The following is a 21162-nucleotide window of genomic DNA, read 5'->3' as shown; positions in this document are numbered from 1 at the left end:
CCTGAAGACACCAACTTCTGTGAAGGAAGAACAGCTACGATCTCCAGTGCAGGAACGCAGGGCCCACCTCAGTCCACCTCCTGTCTGCAGTGGTAAGGACAGACCGCTCCTGTGTAGACAGTTCTTTGGCCATGGACAAACGGAAATATCTGAAAACCTGTTCATTAGGATCCTGGAATAAGAGTTTCGTTTTTAATCTTTAAAAAAAAATAATAAGGAAGAAGAGCAGTAGAACAGTTTAATTGAAGTGGAATTTAAATCGGAAAGGTCCGCCTGAGCTGAAGGGATTGAACCCTTGCCATGAGTTCCAGCTTCTGTGGAAAGGGTTGCCACCGCCACCCTGCTGGCTCTCGGCGTCCAGGGGATCTTCTCCATCATCGAATTTCTTCCTCATTTCTACCAAGAGAAGCCGGCAGTTAGGATGCAGGTGTGACTGGGGAGGGGACACTGCTCCGTGACTCGGATGCCTGGCACGTTGGGTAAAAGTAGGTATCCACTAGCCTTCGGCCCTCTAAAGCTTCTCTTTGCAGAAGGAGCCATGCACTGAAGTTATTTTCTGGAATTAGCAGTTCCAGAGAAAGACCTCCAAGAATGCTCTGGTGATAAAGCCTGACCTTCAGACAGGCAGGAGGGTAGGAAGGCCCCTTCATAGCCATGTAACTAGTCTCACTAGCAGCTCTGAGACCCTCCTCCAAGAAGATTCCTGGCTCCCAATCTGTCCCCTTTACTACAGTGAAAATGACTTGAACTGTGGCTTTATCACATCAATGGGACCTCAACAAACATTGAGGTGGGCATGCAACTTGATGGCCCCCCTTTTTTTTTTTTAATTTTTTGCCTCCAGGGTTATTGCTGGGGCTTGGTGCCAGCACTGTGAATTCACTGCTCCTGGAGGCCATTATCCCCCTTGTTATTGTTATTGTTATTGATGTCGTTGTTGGATAGGACAGAGAGAAATGAAGAGGAGAGGGGGAGAGAGAGACACCTGCAGACCTGCTTCACCACTTGTGAAGCGACCCCCTGCTGGTGGGGATCCTTCTGCCGGTCTTTGTGCTTCGCACCATATGCACTTAACCCGCTGCGCTACGGCTCTACCCCTGATAGCCCGTTTTTATTGAATCTAACTGAAGTCACAGCTTCTAGCCTCACAGACATGGAAGCCACAAGGAAACAGTAGATGAAATCCCCAGGAAATGTTAAGATGTGCTCAGTACCACCTGAGTCCTGTCTAACTCTGTTATCACCACGTCAGCTGGTTTTCTTTTTTTTTGCCTCCAGGGTTATTACTGGGGTTCAGTGCCTACACTATGAATCCACTGCTCCTGATGGCCATTTCCCCCCCAGTTTTGTTGTTGGATAGGACAGAGAGGAGTGGAAGACGGGGAGAGAAAGATAGACACCTGCAGACTTGCTCCACCTGCAGGTAGGGGCCGGGGGCTCGAACCAGGATCCTTGTGCCAATCCCTACTCTTCATACCTCCTGGCCCCTACCAGCTGGCTTTCTCATCAAGCTCCTGTAGGTGTGGCACGAAAAATTTATCACTGACCTGTGAATTTGGAAGCACCTACTGAGCTCACAAGCGAAAAAACCGAAACTTGGTAGAAATAAGTTTCCAACTCTCGTATCTGGCTCCAGGTTTAGGGCCTTCCCCCTGCGCCATGCAGACGAGTGTCCCTAGGCCTGGCAGGCCCTCACCTGCACTGTGCTGACAAGCCATCCAATTCAAGAAAACAAACATACCTGGGTCAGAGAGGACTTCTTTAGCTGCTGCTATGTCAATGAACTTTTTCTCAGCTTTCTTCTTTTCCTCTTCGTTCTGGAAGTTATCCGGGTGCCACTGCAGAGCCAGTTTTCTGTATGCTTTGATGATCTCCTGCTTTTTGGCATTTCTAAAGGTCAGTTAAATTAACAGTTAGTAGCTGCTATGCGTCCAACACACTGCCATAAAAAACGCTCCTTAGGACCCCACTGGTTTTCCCGGTAGTGCCGGGCACAAGGTCCTGGACGGGCCTCAAAAGCTGTCCATGTTTCCTCACAGACTGGTCCACTCAGAACAAGCTAACTCTGGTTTTACAATTTTCATTTTTTTTAAAAAAAAAGTACAGACCCACTTTAAAACACCTTTTCTTCCCAAGCTGGCATGATTCGACTCTTGGCTTTTAAAAAAACACTTGGGCTCTGTTAGCTCCACTTCTGTTTGGCTTCTAGATGAGCTTCGAGCAGTTGCAGACAGACATCAGACTGGCCTGAGAGGTGGTGGCTCCCTGCGCAGGAGTGTCCTGCAGAGCGTGCTCTGAGCGCACCATGAAACCCACTCCCCCCGCATCCCCAGGAACTAACGGTGCTACAGCTGACACAGACTCTCCATTACATTCCTGGGCAAAAATGACTGATTAATCATTTACCTTTTTACTCCCAAGATTTTGTAGTAATCTCGTTTCTGTGACTGTTTCAATAGCCTCTGTGCTTTTTCTAGACCTTCCCGAACCTGCTGGTCATTTTCATTGTGCTCCTGAGCAGTTTCATAATCCTGAATAGCTGTTAAAATATACATAAGATAATGAATGCCGTTAGGGGGAGAACTGTTATCTTTACTAAAATCTTCATCATCCCTTTGCCACTGCTGCTGAAAGCCCAACTAGTAACAACACCTTAGTCACTTTCCCCCCCAAACATATGGAAGGCTCCATTACAGTGGAAATGTGTGTACTACCATGCACCTCCATTCAGGAAGGCCTACTGTTTGTTTACTTGCTCGCCTTTTTCTGGGAAGGGGTAGAAAGAGACACCTGCAGTCTTCACAGAGACTCAAGTGATCATCACACCTGACAGAGGCAAAGGAAATGTGCACAGCCAGCTGGCAGGTCAGGAGAAAAGCAGAGGCCTCAAAAGGAGACAGAAATCAAACGAACAACTGTGTCACTTACAGGTCTCAGCATCAACTGCTATAAACTTGACTTTTAAATAAAACAAAAATCCCTACAGGTCTATTATAGGAAATCTGAAAGCAGTCCACTTTACATCTTGTATTTAAGGCTGCTTAAAATATTCAGAAAACACAAGCATCTGGGTACTTAGTATTGTACTCAGCACAGCGGCTTTCGGGAGGGAGTGTCCCGCCATGCCCTGGTGAAATGGCCCATGGTGCAGTCTAGGCTACATCTCTGTCCTTTGCAGGAGCCTGGGCTCATAGATGTGCCTACCTGGCAGCCCAGGCACCAAGTTCTAACAAGCTCCCGGCAGACAACACTTCACACATGCCAGGAGTCAGGCTTAGGCTGCATGACTGCACAGAGAAGCTCGGATTCTCCAGCCTGGCTCCACCTAGATTCCACTCTTAACACCTTCTTTTCTCTTGAATTTTTGTTTTTAATGAGTATTCCTACCTTTAAAAAATATGTCTACTTTCGGGGCCAGGTGAATAGGGAGAACTCAAGAAAAAGAACATCAGAATTACCATTCCAGTGACAATGAAATGGGGGAGTGGAGGAGATAAAGGAATTAGCAAAATGAAAGACAATTGTCTTAGAAGCCTAGAGGAAAAAAAAACAAAACCGTTATTGGTGACAAGCAAAAGGAATATAGCCAAACTCACTTGTAGATAGGATCTAAGAAGCAAAACCAAGGCCAATACAGGGTGAAACCACAACGCACTGTGGTCTATTGAAGCAGATATGGGGATCGAGAAGGGGGAACAAAGTGATAATGAAGTTAAAAAAAAAAACTTTTAAAGCCTATATCTTTGAATGTAACAGGAGAAAACATCACCTTACATTTAAGATAACCTGCCAGGGGCCTGGAATTAGCTCACCTAGTAGGACGCATGTAGCCGCACCCAAGGGCCCAGGCTCAAGAGCCAGCCACCGCGCTAGGAGCGCCATGCGGTGGAGGAGGTCTCAGGAGTGGTGGACAGTGCGGTGGCCTCTCACCCTCCAGCTTAAAGGGTTCATGAGACACAATGCCTAGGCAAAATCCTAGAGGCCAAAGAAAGGTATAGACTTAAAGCGCACACTAGCTGCAGGGGCAGACTGGGTGAGAATGTCTCAAGTCGGATCTCCTGCTGCAGTCGGAATGTTTACCAGTAGATAAGAGACCTGAGATTAATGATGATTTCATTCAGAAGCTGGAAAGCAAAGTCAAAGGAAATAAAGATCAAAGTTCTTTAAGAAGAAAACACAGTAAAGGAAAGCTGAAGATGAGACGTGGACTGGGGCTGTGGTAGGGTGGGGATGGCGTGAGTGGTGCACAAAAGCAGAAGACTGGATGGAGAAGGGTGGGGTGGGGTGGGGTGTTTAGCCTAGTGTCTGATGGTGGGAAAGAATCTAGGTTAGGGGAGAGTGTCTTGCAGACACCTATTGCGCGTGGGGAGAGGAGAGGTTGTACCTGTGTGTCAGGAACTATACTGCAAGCCAAAACTCCCCAGGGCAGGAGGGAGGAGATCTGAAAGAATCTATGAAGACCAATCACGCACAACCCTCTCAGAAAGCAGTGATGAAATGTTTCTTGACCCCCAGGCTTATTGCTGGGACTTGGTGTCTGCACAGCCCCACTACCATTCCTGGTGGCCTTTTTAAAAATTTTCTCTTCTCTCCTTTTCTTCTCGCTAGAGAGGAGGTGCAGGAGAGACAGCTGCAGCCCTCCCACACCACTTGTGAAGCTTTATCCCCTGCAGGCAGGAACCAGGGAGCTTGAGGCCAGGTTCTCACTGACTGGACCATGTGCTTCTACCAGGTGGATACACAATCTCTAGTCGCTTAAATTCAGCACAATGGTTAGACATTACAAGAAAGAAGTTAGAGAAAAATACCCTTCACAAGCTCTAGAAGACACTTGTTAAGCCCCTGATCCCCGCCTGCAGGGGGAAAAGCCTCACAAGTGGTGAAGCAAGTATTGCAGGTGTCTCTCTGCCCCTTCCCTCTCGTGTCTGTCTCTGTCCATTAAATATTTTTTTTAAAAAGAACACTTCCTTAAACAACAGCAAATCAATTCGAGCAATCTACAGAGAGGAAAATACATCATATCCAATAGAGACTTACCCTAATAATTCAAGACAGATTCAACTTTAAAAATAACAGTGTATCGGGAGTCGGGTGGTGGCGTAGCGGGTTAAGCACACGTGGCGCAAATCGCCAGGACCTGCGTAAGAATCCCAGTTTGAGCCCCTGGCTCCCCACCTGCAGGGGAGTCGCTTCACAAGCGGTGAAGCAGGTCTGCAGGTGTCTGTCTTTCTCTCCTCTTCTCTGTCTCCTCCTCTCTGTCTCCCCCTCCTCTCTCCATTTCTCTCTGTCCTATCCAACAACAACGACATTAATAACCACAACAATGTTAAACAACAAGGGCAACAAAAAGGAAAATAAATAAATAAATACTTAATTTATAAAAAAAAAAGTGTATCACATTAACAGAGTAAGGAGAAAAAATAAACTACAACTCAATAACAAAACCAGCAAATTTTATGTAAATGCTCAAACACTTTGAAGTAAGGTATTTCAACAAAAAAAAAAAAGCACATGGAAAAGTATTCTGACCTTAATTATCAAAGAAACAAAAAACTACTGCAGGGGCAGATAGCATAATGGTTATGCAAAGAGACTCATGCCTGAGGCTCCAAAGTCCCAGGTTCAATCCCCTGTACCACCCTAAGTCAAAGTTGAGCAGTGCTCTGATAAAAAGAGAGAAAGGAAGAAAGAGAGAGATAAAAAACTACTGTGAAACTACTTAGCACACACCAAAACATAACTAGTTAAAAAGACCACCACCACCTAATGCTTACAGGGATGTAGGGGCAACTGAAACACTCACACTTCACTAGTGGGAGTGTAAAATGTAAATTACTTTGTAGATGCCTACAGTAGTTACATTTAAAACTACCTACCTACCTGATCTTGTGTGTCAGCAATTCCACTCCTGGATATTTATACAAAATAAATAAGAACATGTCTTTACAAGCCTGCAGGATAGTGTTCCTGGCAGCTTTTCTTATAACCAAAGTCAGCCCAATGTCCATTAGTCAGAGAACTGGATGGACGGATGGATGACCACCATGTGAAACACTCTCCAGACATAGAATGATGATAAAATAGACTGTCTGTGGCCCCCACTTCAGCAGAAGAGACCACAGTATCCAGCTATCCAACCCCTACTAGTGCTTTTTTTTTTTTTTTTCCTCTAGTGGGTAGGAGACGGGGAAGGAATTCTGGGCCTTGCACATGTGCAGTACTTTCCACTGAGTGGTTTCCAAGACTCATCTTTTTCCACTCCTTACTTACAGGAGAAAAAAAAAAATCCAGAGAGGAAAGTGAGTGAGGGGGTATTCAGCAAGGAAGCTCCCTAGTGCCAAGGCTCGAGCCCAGAACTTCAAGCTTGGCAAGGTCCGTGCAGCATGGGGTGAGTCTCCTCCCGTTCTATTGAAGATATTTATGTTTTTAAGAGAAAACAGCATTGCTCAGCTCTTGCATATGTGATACCAGGGATTGAACCTGGGCCTCAGACTCTTATGTCCTGTGTGCTACCTACCGCTCTGCTCTTTCCCCATCCCTCCTACCACTGGTGTTTTCAGCTGTCACCAGGGTTATTGCTGGGGCTCAGAATCTGCATGGCTAATGCACCACTTCTGGGGATGCTTTTCTTTCTTTATTTTTTTAATTAGATAGGACTAATGGGTAATAGAAAGGGACACCTGTGAATCTGCTTCACCACCTGTGAAGCTTTCCCCCGCCCCTGTGGGTAGGGAGCAGGGGCTCAAGGCAACGTGTGCACTCAACCACATGTGCCATCACCCAGGCTCCTTACTGATGGTTTCTGAACTGAAGTTTTGCTGGAGCACAGCCCTGTCTGTCTGTTAGCATCCTGCCCGTGGCTGGTAAAACACCAGTCCGGTTCCTCTCAGGGTAGTATTACAATGCAAAATCTGTATCACCAAGGGCTAGCGGGGTAGCTCACCTTGGGGGGGGGATAACTGCATTTTCATGTACACACAAGATTTGAGCCCCTGCACCCTGGCACTCCCTCACAGGAGTACTAAACACAGGGGCTTCTGTGTCTCTCTTTTCCTTCCTCTCCCTGAAAAGTCAGCCTGAAGGGATGAAATCACAGGTGAGTTAAAAAAAAAAAAAGTGGTCCGGGAGGTGGCACAGTGGATAAAGCATTAAACTCTCAGGCGTGAGGTCCTAAGTTTAATCCCCGGCAGCACATGTACCAGAGTGATGTCTGGTTCTTTCTCTCTCCTATCTTTCTCATGAATAAATAAATTATTTTTAAAAATTTTTAAAATCGGCTGCAGGTATTTCCTACAGGAAGTCTTGGGGTTGGCGCTACAAGAGGCACAAGATTAATATGACGGACAGCGAGCGGACTCCTGGGTGACTGGTCCATGTGCTCATCTCCAGAGCAGACGCTATGCAGCCTACCTGCCAACACCAACCCTTCACTGACGTGAGGAGCTTGTGCTTGTGGCTAAGAAATCTGTGTGTGAACAAGACAGGCAGAATCTGCAGTTCACAGGATTTACAGCCAAAAGGTGGAACAGCCCATACTCTGTGTCTTATACTCCTTGCTTTTGCAAAGGACTAGTCATTCTTTCTACCCATGTGCTTTCAGCTCCACAGGTGAAGCTAGAATAGATGCACCTACATCCAGATTCAGACTTCCGGAAGTGTCACTCTCTATTCTGACCATGTAAGTTCATGGTTATGACTGATGAATAAAAATAAAAATATAGTCAGCATTTTTTTAAATATTTATTTTATTTATTTATTCCCTTTTGTTGCCCTTGTTTTTTTTTTTATTGTTGTAGTTATTATTGCTGTTGTCGTTATTGGATAGGACAGAGAGAAATGGAGAGAGGAGGGGAAGACAGAGAGGGGGAGAGATAGACACCTGCAGACCTGCTTCACTGCCTGTGAAGCGACTCCCCTGCAGGTGGGGAGCCGGGGTTCGAACCGGGATCCTTATGCCGGTCCTTGTGCTTTGCGCCACCTGCGCTTATCCCGCTGCGCTACCGCCCGACTCCCTAGTCAGCATTTTTTAAACACAGAACAAGTTTGTCCCCTCTTCCTCTAAAATCAGTGTCAGGAGTCGGGCGGTAGCGCAGTGAGTTAAGCACACATGGCGCGAAGCACAAGGAGCGGCATAAGGATCCCAGTTCGAGCCCCCGGCTCCCCACCTGCAGGGGATTCGCTTCACAGACGGTGAAGCAGATCTACAGATGTTTCTATCTTTCTCTCCCCTTCTTTGTCCTCCCCTCCTCTCTCCATTTCTCTTTGTCCTATCCAACAACAACAACATCAACAACAACAACAATAAAAACAAGGGTAACAAAAGGGAATAAACAAGTATTTTAAAAAAAAGTTCCAGTTCCTGGCCCTGCCTATGTCCTGCTCCGGTTCTCTTCTCCAGCATTACTAAACGGGGGGGGGGGGGGGGGGGGGGAGCAGCCAAGAGATATCTGACCAGACACAACAGTCTCCTCCTTCCACTACTCTGGAGGAGGCTTACAATAGTACAGGCTCTTGCCTGAAATTCTACTAATCTGAGATTTTTTTTTTTGAGCTAAAAATGTTTATATAAAAATTTATATTCTGGGGCAGGAGAGATAGCATAATGGTTCTGCAAAAGCCTGTCATGCCTGAGGCTCTGAGATCCCAGGTTCAGTTCCCAGCACCACAAGCCAGACAGAGCTTAGCAACAATCTGGTCTTTCTCTATATACTGCTTTCATTAAAATAAAACATCTTTAAAAGAAATTTCTATTCTAAGCAACAAAGATCTGTTTAATAATCTTTAACTTAGTCATTCTTACAAAAATACAGTTACATGCTGTGGGTATGAGAGGTATAAAGCTGTGATGTGCTTATAATCAGGGAGAGGGAACTGGGCTAGGTGATTTCTTAGGTAACGTCCACTGTTGAGGACTTAAAGTGATTTCAATACTGAAGGGCAAGCAGGTACTTTGTCATACAGAATAGTCAGCTAACCTTAATGTAAAAGGTCCCCCCCCCAGAGGTTTCTTAATTACCATACTTGTAGTGCAAGGATCTTATCTCCATGAAACCATAGCTCAGAAAGACCCCCCCAAAGTATAACCTCCCCTCTAACAGACTAAGAACAAAACTTGAAAAGAAATTTTAAAGGAAAAAAGAATTCAAAGACCTATTCTATTAAATTACTATTAAACTTCATTTTCTTTCATTATAAAAGTCCATCTTAAAGATCAAATCAAAAGCAACTTTTAAATTACATTTAATAACCTACAAGATTTAAACTTTTTTCAACAGAAAAAATTTTCTATTCTTCTGAAGCATCTCTAATTTCATAGAACTAAGAGTTTACATACAGATGGTGAAATTATCTTTGGTGATGAGTTTAAAAACTAATTGGAATCTAAAAATCCCAGAGTGTAGTCATTTCACTGTAGACATTAGCTCAAGAGTGAAAAGAACAAATACGCTAAAGGTATCTTTCCTTACTAGAATGTTATAAATATTAAAACTTATTTTGATTGCATACATTTCAAGCCCCAATTAAACCTCAAGGACTAAAGTATAAAAATGTCCCACAATAATAATCAGAGTTATCATGTCTCGAGAGAGACCATCTAAGAACAAAATTATATTCAAATTGGAGAAAGGCAGGGAAAAATGAAATCTCCTTCAAAAAAGAAAAAAAGTACTACAAACCTTTTTTAATTATAAATGTAATTACATCATTCCTGTTGGTTTTATCACTGCTGAAAATGCGTTCTTGCTACATTAGAATTTTTATCTATGGTTACCACCATTATGATTACTTTTGCTCAACATAAAAATTAAAGCCTCTTGTTTTTTAATAGCTGTTCACTCTTTTATTAAATACTTAGTAATTAAGTGGAAACAAAAACAGTACCTCTTCACACCAAGTTTCACCAGAAAAAAATAACTTCTTTAATTGTAAATGTTTTACCTGGTTTGAGATGAAAACCTCCTAGTAAGGAATACAAGGCTCACTGCTTTAAAAAGCCATTGTCTCATTTAATGTTCATAGCATAGTGTCAGATTAAAAACTCACAACACAATGTATATTAAAGGGTTCTCTATTTTGAAAGTCTGTATATTACTATGAATGCCATAGCTAACTTCCAAAAACAGGCTACTGCCTTTACTCAAGGTCCTTATAACAGCTAGCAAGATAATTATTACTGTGACTCAAGTGTGATATAAAAGTTGTCCTAATGTTACTAAACAGCTTTAGGATCACAGAAGGTCATTCTATACACAGACTTTAATATGTACACTGCAGGTGTGTGCACGTACTCTACATATGCACAGAATATAAGAGTAACAGACTACAAAGTCTACGTATGGACAAAAGAAAGTCTAAAAGATAAATCCAAAATGAACAATAAATACCTCGGTATAATACATCCATAACAAATATTATATTTTGGATTCTGTTCTAACTTGTTTACAACAAGTAGGGCTGAATGGTTTTTATTTTTATGTCCCACTGAATTGTTGCAAATGGAACTCTTTTTCTTACATGCATGCCTTTTGATTTCCGCAAGTAAAGAATCAAGTTCTCTGCCATTTTTCTAAAATTTCCAATACTCATAGGTTCTCTAATAAACTTAAAAGATGCCAAATGAGTTAATTTCACAAAGATAACTGTGAGGTGCCATGAATCTAATCCTTAAAAGATTTACCTTCATCATACATTTCTTCTAACAAGTAGGCTTCTGCTCGGTCTTTCAGAGCATTCACATTGTCAGGCTCCTCCTTCAAAACCTCTGAACAAACTCGGATGGCCTCACTGGGTATCTCATCCTAAAAGCAAATGAGAGAATGGGCTACAGTTGTTGCTCCAGAAGTTACACTTTCACATTTCCGGGAACCAGTCAACCTTTCATTACCTTAGAAAAGCAGTGGCAAATCCTTTCTTTTGAACGAACTGTATATTCAGCAATGCTTGGCTCTGTTTTCATGACTGATTCATATTTGCTGATTGCATCTGTGTATCTATTAAATGAGTAAATCATAAGTAACAATGAAATTCAATTTCAGGCACCAGAGAAAGAATTCTCTACTCTTCACTATATGCTGTAATCAATTCAAGTAAATGAGAAAGTACCTTCCATCACAGCTGTCACCTTATTACTCTAAAGTGGCTGGTAACACCCTCTGCAAGTAAGCATTAGGAGATGAGGGATGGGAGGGGGCAGTGCTAGAGCATTAAACTTTCAACTCCCAACCACCAGGTCCTTAGCTTGATCCCTGACATTTCAGGCACCAGGTACTACTCTGTTTGTCCCCTTCCTCACTAGAAAATAATTTCTAAAAAAAAAAAAAAAGAAAGAAAAAAGAGGGAGTCTGGTGGTAGCACAGCGGGTTACGTGCAGGTTGCGCGAAGCGCAAGAACCAGCATAAGGATCCCGGTTCAAGCCCCCAGCTCCCCCACCTGCAGGGGAGTCGCTTCACAGGTGGTGAAGCAGGTCTGCAGGTCTCTCTCTTTCTCTCCCCCTCTATCTTCCCCTCCTCTCTCCATTTCTCTCTGTCCTAACAACAACGATATCAACAACAACAGCAATAATAACTACAACAACAATAAAAAGGGCAACAAAAGGGAGAAATAATATAAAAACTTAAAAAGAGATGGAAGAGATGAGATCACAAACAATGAATATGCACAAGTCACAGCATACCTGAGATTACCAGCCATACTTAATGATGAACACGGGGAAAAAAATGCTCATGATTCTTAAACTTAATTAAAATTGACTTACACAGAACATTTTCAGTAAAGTTGAGATAAAGTTTCATTTGTTAGTCACTAAATAGTTTCATGAAATAACATGCTAGTCTATATAAATTATGTCAGTAGTCACAAGTACAATGCATGTCTTCTTTACAGAAGGAAATGACTCACTCAACTTCACTGGACTTTAAGAATAGCTATTTATGCATTTGAAAAAAAAGGCAAAAGAAAAAAAAGCCTAATGGAATTTTTTTAAAAAGCTGTAAGATGCAGGGTTTTTTTTTTAATGCCTGATTTTATTTACCCATGAGAGATGCCTTCTCCCCAGTCACCCAAAAGGAATTTTTAGAACTGAGAAAAATAGAAGGAGGAAAAAAGTCTACTAAATGTGTTAATGAGCACTGTAGAGGCGGCAGAGAAAATAATAAAAATAGAATAGAAATCACTAAATCAAAGTAGCAAAAGAAAATAAAAATTTTTTTAAATGCCTAGACAGTTGGTATCAAGAATGAAAATAGCAGACCAAAAAGCAGAACTAACCAGGAACTAACAGTTGAAACTTCTCAAATTTGGTTAAGACATTACTTACATATTATAGGAACTAAGGAAATTCTATAGAGATCCACACCAAGACAGCCGAGTAGCAGCACTATAAGGCTGGAATGTTATGACTCTTAAGCAGGAGTTGGCCGGTAGTGTAGCGGGTTAAGCACACATGGACCGGAGTAAGGATCCCGGTTCGAACCCCCAACTCCCCACCTACAGGGGAGTCGCTTCACAGGCGGTGAAGCAAGTCTGTAGGTGTCTTTCTCTCCCCCTCCTCTCTCCATTTCTCTCCGTTCTACCTAACAACAACAATAACTACAACAATAAAAACAAGGGCAACAAAAGGGAAAATAAATACAATTTTAAAAAAGGTTTAAAAGAAAAGACTCAAGCATGAGGTCTTGAGTTCAATCCCTGGCATCGTATGTGGCAGCCTGATTCTCTAGTTCACTCATTTTTCTTTCTCTTCTGTATTATTAGTAATTACATCTTAAAAAGATAAATTAATTCACACTGAGATACACTCATAACTAAACTTCTGAATACTAAGAGGGAAATGATGTTAAAAGCAATTGGAGGGAAATGATACCTTGTTTTTTTTGGGGGGGAACAATTAGAATGACAATAAATTTCTCATCAGGAACCATGCAGACCAAAAAGAAATGGCACAGTATTTTTCAGGTGCTCTAAAGAGCTGTTAGCCCAGAATCCTATACCTCAGGAAGAAGTCTATTTTGCACACATTTCTAGTCCTCTAAATATCACATTGTCTTTAAAACATAACTTTATTTGACTGTGCCCACACTAAACTATAAGCTTAAGGCCAAAAACCATAGTCAGAGTCATTTCTGTACATCAGTGCCTGACATAGGAAATATTCTACATAAACATTTGGCACAACGTAAGTGCATCTAGTAAGAAGATGATTAAGTCACAGCTGCAACGGCCCTGCACTGCCCAGGACACTGCACGTCACTGACTGAGACGGCAAAGCAACAACAGCTCAGGGCTCGCTCACTCGCGGCCACATCCAGAAGTCTGCAGAAGCGTTTCTTACCTGCCATCTCTGATGAGCTCTTCAGCTGACCCAATCAGCTTGTTAAGTTTCTTTACTTGTTTGTAATGTGCAAAACACCTTTTATGATCCTGGTCAAGTTTAAGACATTCACGAACCTCACTGTTGAAGGGTTGAGAGGGAGGAGAATAAGTAGTTTCTATTATCAGGAACAAAAATCACAATGAAAGGTAGCTTTGAGACAATTCAACCATATTCACTAGGAATTTACTGTTCATTTTGACATGTGGCACTGCACCGAGCATACTTGCTAGTTTATATCCAAGTGGCAAGTAGACTTAAACATTCCAGACACTGTCTTGCTGCTGAAATCACCCTCCAATTTATTTCAACGAGCACTCTTAATGAAAATGAGCTCTGCGAAAGCAGACTGGTTTAAGAGGTATTTCACGCATGAGTAAGGAGGATATAGACACAGCCTCAACAGTGATTTTATTAATTTCACATTCAGAAGGAAACGGGATCAAACGCAACGCCCGCCAACAATACGGAGATGAAGTGCACAGGCCACTGGAACTCACCTCAGGGACAACTCGTGGTCTCCTAGTTGATAGTACAGCAGACTGATCTTATAAAAAGCCTCCGTGTTGTCGTTCTTCAGTTTAGATGCAGCTTTCAGGTCACTGATTGCTTTCCTAGGTTCCCCTTCTCTTATGAAACATTCAGCTCGAATTTCCCTCTTTTCTGCATCCCAAACACAAACCTTGAGAAACAGAAGGTGTTTTTTTTTTCTTCTGCTTTATTATTATTTTTTTCTTGATAGGACAGAGAGAAATTGAGAGGGGAAGACTAGAGAGACACATACAGTACCGCTTTGCCCCTGTAGGTGGAGACTAGGGGTGGTCCCTGGTCCCTGCACACTGTGGCCTGAGTGCTTAACCAGGTAAGTCACCACTCAGCCCCCTCAAAAGAGATTTTAAGAAACAAGTTATGCCTATTCATATTTGTAACCCACACATTTTACTTATTTACCACCATAAAACAGTCCTCAATACACTGATGATAATGTCTGGACTATAAATAGTATTTTTAAATTGTTACAACTTAGATCTGATAATTACATGCAATAAAGTAAAATTTTAAAGGATGCTTTTAAAATTCCAAGGAGGGGCCTGGGTGGTTATGCACCTGGTTGAGCGTACACATTCCAGTGTGCAAGGACCTACGTTCAAGTCCCTAGTCGCCCCCTTGCAGGGGGGAAGCTATGAGCAATGACATAGTGCTGTTGCAGGTGTGTCTGTCTCTCTCTCTCCCTCCTCTCAATTTGTCTCTATCCAAAATATGTAAAGTATTTTTTTTGTTGTCAGCCTCTTCATTTGGGGCAACTTTATTTTGTTTTGTTTTTTTCTAGAACTCTGCTCAGCTCTAGTTTATAGTGGTGCTGGGGATTGAACCTGGGAGCTCAGAGCCTCAAATATGAGAGTCATTTTGCATAACCATGATGCTATCTACCCAGCCTACGTAAAATTTTTTTTTAATTCAAAAGGAATTTTTATGCTAACAGGGCTCTTTTCTTACCCTTAATCCTACTAACTGAAACTAAGGATGTTGTTTCCAGCACAATATAATTGACATAAAAAAAGAAAATTCTGTATTATCTATTTATTTTCAGTGCCAGGGATAAACCCAGGATAACATGTATGCAAAGTATGTATACTTCTCCTGAGCTACCTCCCCAGCTCATAACCAAGTTTTATACTTAACAATTCTAAATCTGTAGTCTTAAAAAGTAAAATCTAGGTTCTTGATCTGCAAAATATTTTTATTTTATAATTAACTGAGTGAAATTAAAATTTCACCTTGAATTTTAATCTTCATATCATAAAAAACAAGAGGAAAACAATGTGAGAAAATAGATTTCTACTTAATAAAAATAATTTTTAAAAAAAGTTGAAGGACCAGGGAGATTGTATCACAGTTTATGTAAAAGACGTTCCTGCCTGCGGCTCTGAGGTCCCAGGCCAACCCCTGGCCCTACCGTGAGATGAGCAGCATCTGCTTTAAAACAAAGATGGGAGTTCAGCAAAGCACCAGTCTTCTTCAAGCTCATCAATGTGGCCACTGTACCTGGTTGTTGTTCTTCCCCCCACATATCAAAATAAACAATGTACTGTCAGCGCAGGAAGTGATGCAGTACATAAAGTGTTGGATCCACAAGCATGAAGAACTGAGTGCTATTGCTGGCATCTCATGTGCCAAAATGATGCTTAGTTCTCTAACAAATCTTTAGAAAAACCACAAACAATGTGCTTTACGATAAAAAAATAAATAAATAAACCACTGCCAACAAGCTAGGCCAAAATAGACAGTATAACTGCCAAAAGGCAAAAACTGTATTTCTTCTTCTAGCGTTTGCCCTTCTTCCGTAGCCAGTCAACAGCGTCAGGTTGAGCCTGATGTAAAGTTTCGAGACCTCCTTTGAATCTGGAGAGGTGGCAGTCGTTGACTATGTGGGTCATAGTCTGTCTGGAGCCGCAGGGGCAGTTCGGGTCGTCTCTGGCTCCCCAGCGATGGAACATAGCGGCGCACCGGCCATGGCCTGTTCGATAGCGATTGAGGAGGGCCCAATCATAACGAGCTAGGTCAAAGCCGGGTTGACGCTCGCAGGGGTCTGTGATGAGGTGTTTGTTCTTTACCTCAGCTGACTGCCAACTCTGTTTCCAAGAGTCTGGAACAGAGAAGTTCAGTGTAGGCATAGGGGACCAGATTGGGTGACAAGATGTCAAGCGTTGGACAGGGTGGGCGAAGATATCCGCGTATATTGGCAGGTCCAGTCGAGCGTAGATGTGGGAAATGAACTTAGATGATGCCGCATCCCGACGAATATCTGGCGGGGCGATGTTGCTAAGAACTGGCAGCCATGGAACCGGGGTGGAACGGATGGTTGCAGAAATTATCCTCATGGAGGAATATAATTTGGAAATCGACCAAGTGGACATGGGGGCTACGGAACCATACTGGGGCACAGTATTCTGCAGTGGAATAGCATAATACCAGAGATGATGATCGTAGTGTGGAAGCGCTCGAGCCCCATGAAGAGCTGGCCAGTCTTGCAATGATGTGATTCCTCGCGCCCACCTTTGCTGCAGTTTTTATGAGATGTTCGTGAAATGACAGGGTGCGATCGAGAGTAACGCCAAGATAGACTGGCTGGGCTTCATGCCGGATTCTCTTATCGCCAAGCTGCACATTAAGCTCACGCGAGGCCGAGGCATGGTGTAGATGGAAAACAGATGGTACCATTTTTGCAGTGCTAGGGATTAGTCGCCATTTTTTACAGTAATCAGATATCAGAGACATGTATTTCCTTAATGAAACATCAGCCAAGTTAGTTTAGGGGGTCAGGCAGTGGCACACCTGGCTGAGCGCACAAGGACCCGAGCAGCAGCCCTCACCCCCCACTGCAGGGAGGAGGCTTCAGGCGTGATGTGTGGTGGTAAGGCAGGTACTGCAGAGAGCTCACCCCCTCTACCTCACACTCCCCTCTCAATTCTTTTCTGTCCTATCAAATTAAAAAAATATTTTCATTTAAAGGCCTACAGTCCAAGAAGCAATCAAACTGAATCCTGCCCCAATTCTGTCGTACTATACGTCCAAACATATGGCTTGTCAGTTGCAGTGCCTAAAAAACTTACCTCTAACATCTTATCAAGGAAGGTTATAGCAGCAGCAAAGTCTTTGTTTTCAAAAGCATCAAGGGCTTCTGAATCCAAGCGCTGCATTTCATGACATTTATTAAGTTGGGACTGGGCTTCCTTTTTTTCCTGTTCGCTCGGATTTGAGTTGAGCTGTAAGAGTAAGGAGAAATTAAACCAAGTGAGGTTTCTCATCTTTTCACTCTAATGTCCACAGTATATGCAGTGATCTAACTACTGCAGATACTGAGAGGGGAGGGAGAGAGACACGGGCAAATCTGGCATGAAAGGCCTGTGCCGCTGGTGCAGGCTGTGGGAAGCAGTAGTGAGGCTGTCCACAAAAGTCTGTGTCCCCCAGGGACCAGGGGAGCTACAGTCAAAAGACCGGGGTCCTTGAGACTTCCAGGAAGCACGTCTACCTAGAGGTGGGCAAGGGGAGCGCGGACAAAGCACGGTTCTCACTTCCTCACAGGAGTTTTCTACACTCTGCCTTCTAGTTGTATTTCCGAAGCGACTATTCTTTAAGCATAAAATCATTTAACCAACGTAAATGAAAAACAATGAAAGGACAGTTTATTTCAGAAACCACTGAACAGAAGATTTAACACCAGAAAGGTTATGGTGTAACAAGAAAAAAATTACAGGGAAAACATATTATGTCTTATTAAGAGGCATATCCATCCTTTTTAAAATTATCATTATCTTTATTTATTCATTGGACAGAAATTGAGAGGAAGGGGGAGATGGAGAGGAAGAGAGACAGAGGAACACCTGCAGCACTGCTTCACCACTTGTAAAGCTTTCCCCCCACAGGTGGGGACCAGGGGCTTGAACCTGGGTCCTTGTACATTGTAACACTGTCTTTGTACTCAACTAGGTGTGTCACCACCCAGCCCCCTCATTCTCTTTTTTTAGAACAACTTTATCAAAGAGTCTGGAGAGAGAGCACAATGGTTATATAAAGAGCCTTTCATGGCTAAGGCACCAAAGGATCCAGGTTCAGTCCCCAGTACCACCATAAGCCAGAGCTGAGCAGTGTTCCGATAAAATTAATTAGCTAATTAATTTAATTAAAAAAACTTTTATCGGGGGTCAGGCGGTGGCGCAGTGGGTTAAGTGCACGTGGCGCAAAGCGCAGGGACCGGCATAAGGATCCCAGTTCGAGCCCCCGGCTCCCCACCTGCAGGGGAGTCGCTTCACGGGCGGTGAAGCAGGTCTGCAGGTGTCTGTCTTTCTCTCCCCCTCTCTCTGTCTTCCCCTCCTCTCTCCATTTCTCTCTGTCCTATCCAACAACAAAGCAACGTCAACAATGGCAATAATAACCGCAACGAGGCTGCAACAATTAGGGCAACAAAAAGGGGGAAAAATGGCCTCCAGGAGCGGTGGATTCATGGTGCAGGCACCGAGCCCAGCAATAACCCTGGAGGGGGAAAAAAAAAAAATCTAAAAAGAAAAAAAAAACTTTATCAAAGTACAATGTCTATACCATGAGATCCTGTGTGAGTATATAATCCTATGATTTTATTTTACTATTTTCTTTTTTTTACTTTATTATTATTTTTTGTCACCAGGATTATTGCTGGGGATCAGTGTTTGCACCATGACTCCACCACTCCTGATGGGCATTTTTTCTTTTCTTTTTCCCCGCTTTCTTTTTTATCTGATAGGACAGAGAGAATTTGTGAGGGGTGAGGGAGATAGAGAAGGAGAAAGACAGACACCTGTAGATCTGTTTCACCACTTGCTAATCGTTCTCCCTGTAGTTGGGAGTTGGGGGCTTAAAACTAGGTCCTTGGGCGTGGTAACGTGTGCTTTAAGCAGATGCAATACTGCACGGCTCCCTAATCCTATACTTTTTAAATGAGTGTATCCAATATCCAACCATCACCACCATTTCAGACCCTGTCACCCCAATAAGCTGTGTATGTCACCATACTAAACGTGTATTCTAGCCTTGCTCCCAGCCCAGCTCTGTACACGGTAACTCTTCCTCTACCTAGAAACTTTTAAGGAGAATGGCTCAGAAAAAAAACTGGGTCTGTGCATTAAATAGCTATGCTTTCTCATTAAAGCTACCTAAATGTTTTGTACAGCTATAGGGGCTGCCTTTAACCAAATCACTTCAGCGGCTCCCAACAATGAAAGTAACCTCAGAAATCATCTTGTGTCTAGTCATCTCTCCCACTTACTGAATCTCACAATGGCAAGTTACTTGTCCAGCATTAGTTACATAGCTATTGAGGAGGAGAGGGAGGGGTCTGGCTCCTAGTCAGGCTTCATTCTCAATCTTGCTAACTAGACAGTGCGTCCTATCTTACAGGTTGGCGCCTAAGTCCCTGTGGTGGAATAAAGTGGTGGTGTGGTTGACAGTGGAATGTACTGATACCTGTGTTAGGGAATGTGGACCTGTACCCATGACAACAAAAGTCCTGTGGATCAGCATGTCCTCAATAAAGTGATAGCGGAATGGGGTGGGGTTGGGGGGGAGGCACTATTGTGACCTAGGAGAGCACTGGAGGGGGAGAGGGGAGGTCAGACTTGCAGGCATGAGGTCCCAAGTTCAACTCCCAGAAACTGCACAAGCCACAGTGATGTTCTAGTTCTCAAATAAGTAAGTGAATCTTTTAGAAGAAAGAATGTTTCATTATTCCTCTTAAATCAAGTAGAGTTTCCCGGTCACTTTAAGTCCACCTCAGCTGACACAGAATCTCTAAGTACAACGCACAGCACACAAGCCCATAAACTGAGTTAGGGTCATATGTCTATTCCATATGCTTTTTTAAAAATATTTTATTTATTTATTTATTCCCTTTTGTTGTCTTTATTGGTTTATTGTTGGGAGTTATTTTTGTCATTGTTGTTGGATAGGACAGAGAGAAATGGAGAGAGGAGGGGAAGACAGAGAGGGGGGAGAGAAAGATAGACACCTGCAGACCTGCTTCACCGCCTGTGAAGGGACTCCCCTGCAGGTGGAAAGCTTGGGGGCTTGATCCGGGATCCTTACACCGGTCCTTGCGCTTTGCGCCACGTGCGCTTGACCCATGTCTATTCCATACTCTTTACCTTCCATCTGTTGAAGTGATTCTTTGGTGATAGAAGATATTAAGTCAGAAACTCTTATTCTTATATATGCAAACATATGATTTTCACCATTAACTATAAAATTATTCCATGTCTTAATATTTATAAAATATGCCCAGGATGTTCCTTCAAAATAACACCTTTATAGAGACAAATACAAAACCTAACTTACCACTTTTTTAAAATCCTCTTCTGCTTCATCAAGTTTTCCTTGTTTGAGTAATAAGTGACCTCTTTGTAACCTGGCCTACAAGTTAAAAAGAAGAAGAATGGTATGCTGAGTACTGCGAAGCTCTGAATTTCCTTTAAACACAAAGAAAAAAAACTATGAAACATAAATGAAATATTTACTTTTAGATATCCATTTGAGTTGGCATGCTGAGATCAATGCCTGAAACTAATGTACAGATTCTGAACATTTCCTGAAAAATATCTTTTTTTTAAATTATCTTTATTTATTGGATAGAGACAACCAGAAATCAAGAGGGAGGTGGGGGATAGAGAGGAAGAGAGACAGAGAGACACCTGCAGCACTGCTTCACCACCCGTGAAGCTTTCCCCCTGCAGGTGGGGACCAGGGACTTGAACCTGGGTCCTCGCACATTGTCACACGTGCGCTCAACCAGGTGCGCCACCACCCGGCCCCTCCTGAAATATATCTTTTCCAGGAGCAGAGAGCCAGCTCATCCAGTAGGATGCCTGTACTGCTACCACAGGGCCCAGGTCCCAGCTCCAGCATACCACCCGGGGGTGTGTAGAGCACTGGGAGACGCTCTGCACTGTGGCATTTCTTTCTCTATGTGAAAAAGGTGGCTGGAGCAGTGCAAATATTTCCTCCACCATCGCCAGGAGAGCAGTGCCTCTTCTCTAACGAGCATCAGTCTCCTCCTTTCTGGCGATGCTCCTCTTCTAATGAGCATAAGCTCGTCTCTCCCAGTTCTCTACCATGAGACAGAAGCCACAGAAAAGTCCACTACAACGTATACAGTAGTTCTACAGTACAGAAAGTGCCCTTAATAACCTGTGAAATGCATCAACGCACATAAAAAGTAAAATTAAAGCCACTGCAACTAGCTAATAGCTTTAAAACACTAGGTA

General features: G+C 43.0%; 1 protein-coding gene across 1 annotated transcript in view; it reads right to left on the bottom strand.

Annotated features, from left to right (window-relative positions):
- Positions 1–224: 224 nt before the first annotated feature.
- The window catches only part of DNAJC3 (DnaJ heat shock protein family (Hsp40) member C3), a 37957-nt gene continuing 17019 nt past the window's right edge, over positions 225–21162 (bottom strand). Inside the window, exons 4-12 of the mRNA XM_007526841.3 lie at positions 20237–20311; positions 16984–17136; positions 13870–14051; positions 13331–13450; positions 10886–10991; positions 10679–10799; positions 2407–2539; positions 1742–1890; positions 225–396 (exon numbers count right to left, since the gene is read on the bottom strand). Coding sequence (XP_007526903.1) covers positions 239–396; positions 1742–1890; positions 2407–2539; positions 10679–10799; positions 10886–10991; positions 13331–13450; positions 13870–14051; positions 16984–17136; positions 20237–20311 — 1197 coding nt within the window. The 3' untranslated portion in view covers positions 225–238. The remainder of the gene's footprint in view (positions 397–1741; positions 1891–2406; positions 2540–10678; positions 10800–10885; positions 10992–13330; positions 13451–13869; positions 14052–16983; positions 17137–20236; positions 20312–21162) is intronic.

This window comes from Erinaceus europaeus, chromosome 5, assembly GCF_950295315.1.
Source record: "Erinaceus europaeus chromosome 5, mEriEur2.1, whole genome shotgun sequence".
NCBI classification, from domain to species: Eukaryota; Metazoa; Chordata; class Mammalia; order Eulipotyphla; family Erinaceidae; genus Erinaceus; species Erinaceus europaeus.
The sequence above is the reverse complement of the archived record's forward strand: the minus strand, read 5'-3'. Positions and strand labels throughout refer to the sequence as shown.